This window comes from Teleopsis dalmanni, chromosome 1 (genome assembly GCF_002237135.1).
Source record: "Teleopsis dalmanni isolate 2A chromosome 1, ASM223713v2, whole genome shotgun sequence".
Classification (NCBI taxonomy): Eukaryota; Metazoa; Arthropoda; class Insecta; order Diptera; family Diopsidae; genus Teleopsis; species Teleopsis dalmanni.
The window spans coordinates 147,528,051-147,534,738 of NC_051846.1; the positions used below are offsets into that span (position 1 = coordinate 147,528,051).

A 6,688-nucleotide genomic window follows, 5' to 3' on the forward strand; every position below is an offset into this window, starting at 1 on the left:
TTATTCTAAAACTGGTTTATGGTATAGTTCTAATATAGCACATGAAGTGAATTTGTCAGAGATCTCTCAGGCTAAACTAACATAACTTGAAGTAAGAACATATACGTCAAGTAAGGTTGTGGGTTAGTTGGCTTTGAGTTTAAATTTGGCAGAGTTTAAATTCAAGCCTAGGTACTTGTAGTCTCAAATAATAATGAAATATAGTTTAATATAAGAAATATTACCCTAAAAGTTCATTAGTCGTAATAGTCAAAACCAAAAATTCAATTAATTAAAAATACTAAATATTTGTTGTTGCAATTCACTGCTGTTCAAAAACCTTTCGAATTAAGTTAATTTTTGGGCTAGCCATGCAGCAATTTCCAATATCACTAAATATTCACTATCAGTTGTCTTTGAAAACATCTATTATTTGAATTGTCCGATTATAATTGCAAGTCTCGAAAATTGAACCTTGTCAAATTTGAGCGATGGACTGATGTGTAACACACAAACTCAACATAAACTTAAGATGTATTAAGTTTAATAATAAAATTTAATAATAAACAATTTATGTTGGTTTTTCATAAGTAAGAAATAATTAAAATAAACGCGTAAACTACAGCTATATAAATTAGCAACAATGGCTTGTTTGTTTTTTAAACTTTATTGCTGCTAAACAATAATATTATTGGTATAGTGAATTATTAAAGCAAATGAATTGATATGATTGAAACATATGATCTAATGATATAATGTTTGGGTCGAATAGCAGTCACACCAATTTTGTAGATAGAAACATTTAACAAGAATAGCTTAGACTTCATAACGAAAAAGTCAGAGTGATGAATGCAACTTTAAAATAATGCTTGTTAAACCTTTTATTGCCTTATAAAAATAGAACGTATAATAGGAATTTTTTTATATCATCACTGCGTTATTCAAATAATCTCCAGAGTATTAGTAGTAGATCTCTAGTACTTAATGAATTGCAAGGTATATATTTTTACAAAATTAACTTATGTTAATCTGGATTAAATGATATATTAAATTCAACCTTTTGATGTGACCATGTTCTATAACTTTCTTTAGTGTAGATATGAGTGTAGTATCATACTCAAACTTTGTAGTAGAAATCACTTTTGGATGGAACTATACAAATGAAAATAAGCAATATTTTAATCTAAGTCTAATCTCATTATACATTACATTAAAAATTGCAGACAGTATCTAGTTACTAAATGAATAGAGTTAACTTATACAGTTCATATTATCGTACATAATCTTTTAACTGCTTATATATACACATTTAATTATAAGTTCACTGTCGTCTAACACATATGAATAATTTTATTAAATATGATCTGACTGTGGATGTTAGAAACTAAAGATTATTAGAAATTAAACTGAAACCGCATTTAAATTTTTCCTGAATTTTAGGTAGTAAAATAAGAACTAAAGCTTAAAGAAAAAACTTTTCTAAAACATTTAGATACCATATTTATTATCTATTACTACATCTTAAACAATGCTCGGGTTAAAATTTAAAGCCCGAAGCCATGCAATAATTTGAAAAGTATAATAAGGTTTTTGTAGAAAATATTTATATGCAATAATTAAAATTTAACTCAGCCAATATAAGAGTGCATTAATATTAATACGAAATTTTTGAAATAACCAGATTATAATAAACTTTTTATAAGTGATTTCTCTTTTATTTCACCAATTTTTTTTATATTAATAAAAACAAAATTATTTATCTTTAAACAAGTACATGTAGTCACAGAACAATATGTATATTAAAGAAAAATTTTATATATAAATATTTCTGAATTATCAACTCCATTCCATTTCATTTAATTAAAGATAAGCACTGCATTTTAAATAAATAATTCAAACATTAATACTGACTATAGTGGGCATACACATATATTAATTATAAATTAATTTGAAAAAAAATAATAAATTAACAGAGCAAGACTGTAACCGGCAGAATTATAATAAAATCAACATTTATCGAAAACGAAATTTTAAAATAGACTTGGTTATCAGAATGCCAAATTTATTTCATAATGAATACACCGTTCGGTATCTCAAAATACATTTAAGCATTGATAATTATATGTTCTCTATTATATAAGCTTTTTATATAAAAACTACAACAAAGCTTTAGCCAAAAAAATGGTCAAAGATTAGATTAGGGTCGCGTGGTTAAATGTAATTTAAGAACTTCTCTGTTTTATGTTCAATACAAAAAGTGCATAAAAATAAATTATCGTTTTATTATCAAATTTAATAATATGTATAACTTTTAATTGCTGTTATCTTTACTAAAAGATAAAGTTGAAGTCATCGCTTTCAAAATAATAAAAAAAAAATTTTTATAAATATTTTTTATTTAATTTTTTATAAATACGCAAAATCTTTTCAAAGTTTTATTCACAAAATTATTAAAAATTTGGTTTTTCTAAGGTTAAAAAATTTCTCCGACAGGCTTTATGGTCAGCTCATGAATTTGTACATGTGGCGGTGTTGATATAGCAAATAAAACTGCATTAGAAATATCTTCGGGCTGTAATATACGATCAGCCATTCTCTGCTTTAAGCCATCTGAAACAAGTTCAGTTGAAACCAAACCAGGACTAATGCTCTGTAAGAAGAGTTTATAATAAGAATATTAAAATAAAACAAACAAAAATTTTTTATCTAATACAACATACTGTGATCTTCACTTTGGTTTCCAAGTTGTTAAATTCTTGCCGATAAACTTCTGTCATAGCAGTCACAGCATATTTAGATGCAGAGTATATATTAATTGATGGCGACTTAGCAATCGTAGTATTTAAAACTGAATGTCCACAAACACTGTTGATTATTAAAACATGTCCATTAAAGTTACGTTCCTTCATTGATTTGAATGCACGTTTAGTACAATATACCACGCCCATAACATTGGTCTGTAGAACATTTTGCACAAAACTTGATTCAAGTTCACATAAATTTCCTAGTTTAGAAGTACCAGCATTGTTCACTAATATATCAATACCACCTAGATTCTTTTCGATCCAATCAAATGCTTCATTAACCGAATCCTCTTTCGATACATCACATTGACGTGCATGTAAATTTTGTTGTTTTTCTTTGGGCACGTGTTCTTTCAGTTCTTCAACGCGTTCCACACGACGTGCCAAACCAACAACAATTAATCCAGCATTGACTAAGTCTTTGACTATAGCAGCACCAATACCGGAACTGGCACCGGTTACCACAGCTACTTTATTTTGCCAACGGTCCATGTTTATTTTTGTTTTATTTAAATTTTTTTTGTTGTGTTGAAACGTATTCACAAACCAACCTGCTTGCTTAATACCACCGAAAACACTAAATTCGATTGCAAACTTTGAAAAGCTAAATTGTCGGAGAAAATTTGACAAAATTTCAATAAACTTTCTCTCCTGGTAGTTCTTCTACTCCATAGCTCTTTGATATGTCAACGCAGAGAATTATTTTCAATTCACCATAAAATTTTTTTTTATAAAATAGATATGTTAAAAGTGTGAGGCAAAATAGATCTCACCGAGCGCGTATTACCATAGACTCTTTTGGGTGAAGAGTACGAAGAGAAAATATTCTCTGCTTTATATTATTCAATACATAATGAGATTGTGTGTTCAGAGACTCATAATAAAAACAAACTTTAGGTGGAAGATGACACTATGAAAAAACAAATGGTCAACAAATGGTTTTTTAGTAATAAATTTAGTGTTTGTTGCTCATTAGAATGACTTGGCAAAAATTTCATAAAATAAGTTAAGTAGTGAACAAATGTGCACTTTCAGCTTTAAATTTTTTAAAAGAATTATTCTTCTAGAACTCTTTAGAATATCTCGAGCGAAATATTATTGCTTGTGATACCAGAAAATATACGGGCGTACAATTTCAAAATATTTTGAAATCGTTGTGTTGTGTTATGGTTCAAAAAAATCTAATACTCATATTTACGTACTCATATTCTAATAGTTTTATTAATTGGGATAAAAACTTAAACACTAAAGTTTAAGTTCTCAGCCGGAATACTAGCTTATCTAACATTTAAAGCCAAAAAAAGTTATGTATGTATTGTTTATTTTTGGGAATTTGGAGAATAATGACTTAAAATTTAAACAACAATAAGCATAATAACAATACATACAATTAATAAAAAATAATGTATACGATTATGTATATACTTCTTATATAGTAACTTTAAATATACAACATAAACAGTTTTTGTAGTTGAAGAATGTTATTTATTAGCTGTTTGTTTAAATTAATATTAATTATATATTTATTATTGCTAGCAATTTACTCAATTTAATAAAAAATAGTAAAATTAAAGCTAATATTAGAAACACTAATACAATTATTACACGCATTTTGTTTTGGATTACTTGTCGGAAAATAGTACAGTAATAGGTCAGAAAAAATTATATGATTGAAAGCTAAAAACAACACTATTTACTACTAACTACAGAACACAAGCTTAATAAATTTAAAGCCAAGAAAATTTAGCATGTCATTAAAATAGACTCTATAACTGTAATATAATATACTCTCGATGCTATATTATGAATAAGTTTTTTCCAATTGAGAGGTGTCACAAGAAGATGCAAGTTGCTCAAAGTCAGGCTCTCCGAAAATTCTTCAAAGTGCCTTGGTACATCCGCACAAATGACATGCTAAGAGACCTTAGAATAGACCTAGTCAAAAAATACATAAGGGACAAAGCCCTGAAGTTATTCGCGAAAACCGACAGGCTGCCCTACTTAACACTGTCTAATCTCAGAATAATCTCTAGCCGCATGAGGTGGTAAGCAGATCTTAGATCAGTCATGGAATAATAACGAAGCTTTTGAGGAATACATAAATAAGTCTGTGAGAAGGGTGGGACTTGTCAGAAATCCATAGATATCAAAGAGTAAAAGTGCTCAGATGCACCAACTCGAAAAAGACTCAATTCGAACGTGAACATGTAAAAAGACTTAAAAATTCAAAAATTAACAAGGATTTTGCTAAGCATATTATCCAACTGGAAGTTTTGTTTAAGAAAGCTATAATATAGTGTATATATGGTAGTCTTTTCAGTACTCAATGGAATCCTTTATCGAAATTGAAATTCTGTATCGGATTAATATGAAAATCCGTATTGAAAGTACAGATGTGCCTTTAATTTAACCATAAAGTAAATATTATGACTTCCTACTATTAAGATCTTGATCAAAAGCATCTATAGTTTGCTAATCAGAACCTAATCAAGCAAGATATGTAGTTTCTCACATGGTACGCGATCGGAACTAGTTTTTAAAAACGATTAAAATATATATTTCGATTTGCATCCAGATCAAATTTGTAGTCTGAATTTTCTGTTTATTCACAACGACATCAATTTGACTTTCAAGCAAAACACGGAGCCATCTAACCAATATATTGGTTAACAAATGACATGTGCAGTTTAAAGTACAAGATAATTTACTTGATATATGATATATATTTATATACTTAAAAACCAATTTAATATTACTTTATTTAAAAAATTTAATATAAAGTCATAACTATTATCATCACTAATGCGGACATGATAGCTGGAGTTGAGAGTAATGTCTGGATCAAAAGCTACAAATGTTATTGACCTTTGATTTCTTAATATTATTCTTAATATTTTTTTTCTACATCTGCAGTTTATATAACTTTTTTTGGCTTAAATAAAATTGACCTGCTTTGGGTCCTAATAAAATCTCAATTATTTAAAAGGTAATTATTTTGAATATAAACTAGTAGTACAAAGTTCAAAGTTATGCGGAATAAATGCACGCAAAAGAGAATAAACAACAGCTTTATATTATGTTTACACTTAGACTATTTAGCACAACTTTTATATGGATTTTGTATAAAAAATGTCATATATTGCTGCAGATGTATAGAGTTAAGTACGGTCGTCTAAACATAGCATTAAATAACATATAAATTAGTGTTATACTTCTAAATGAAATGGACTAATTTCTTGATAATGTGAATTTATGATCGGATCATGCAGCTGTTTCGGATAATGCCAGGTACCCATCGTTATTGGTCTTTGGAAATATCTATTGGTTTAATTATCCGTATGTAATAAACAGTGTATATTACTCATCTACTATCAATAATTTATAGATGATTAAGGATTTTTTATGAATAAATCCTATCGGATTTGCGATTTACTGTTTTATATTTTGATAATCGCATAAAAAATAATATAATTATTCATTTTTCTGCTTTGTAAATATAACATAAATTACTTTTTATTTCCTTTCAAAATAAATACCTCCAACCGCTATTCAGAAATAAAAATTTCAATGCTAAGAACAGAAAACTGATATATAACCAAATAATTTGTCCGTCACTTCTATATGGTTGTGTAGTGTTCAGCAAAGCTTCAAACACTACTATTCACCAGCTAGATTGCACAAAGCCAGACTCTGAGAAGACTTTTCAAAGTTCCATGGTACATTAGGACGAATGACATCCTCAGAGACATCAAGATTGATCCCATCAACAAATACATAAAGGATAGAGCCTTGAAATTATTTGCGAAAACTAACAGACTTACCAACACCGCGTTATCAAATTTTAAAATGGTTACAGGCTTCTCGGGGAGGTATGCAGATCTGAGGTCAATTATTGCTTAGTCTGA

General features: G+C 28.1%; 1 protein-coding gene across 1 annotated transcript; it reads right to left on the minus strand.

Moving 5' to 3' along the window:
- Positions 1–2,388: 2,388 nt before the first annotated feature.
- On the minus strand, positions 2,389–3,346 carry LOC119667593 (farnesol dehydrogenase-like). The gene is made up of 2 exons (XM_038076900.1): positions 2,700–3,346; positions 2,389–2,629 (listed from the first exon to the last, which is right to left on the minus strand). Exons 1-2 carry the CDS (start codon positions 3,273–3,275, stop codon positions 2,453–2,455), a joined length of 753 nt encoding a protein of 250 aa, XP_037932828.1. The 5' UTR covers positions 3,276–3,346; the 3' UTR covers positions 2,389–2,452.
- Positions 3,347–6,688: the final 3,342 nt, after the last annotated feature.

Bases quoted from the DNA above. Each gene is read 5' to 3' on its own strand.
- LOC119667593 (XM_038076900.1), bottom strand. From the start codon at position 3,275: ATGGACCGTTGGCAAAATAAAGTAGCTGTGGTAACCGGTGCCAGTTCC. The intron at 2,630-2,699 runs GTATGTTGTATT...CTCTTCTTACAG, and splicing joins AAACCAAAGTGAAGATCACA to AGCATTAGTCCTGGTTTGGT.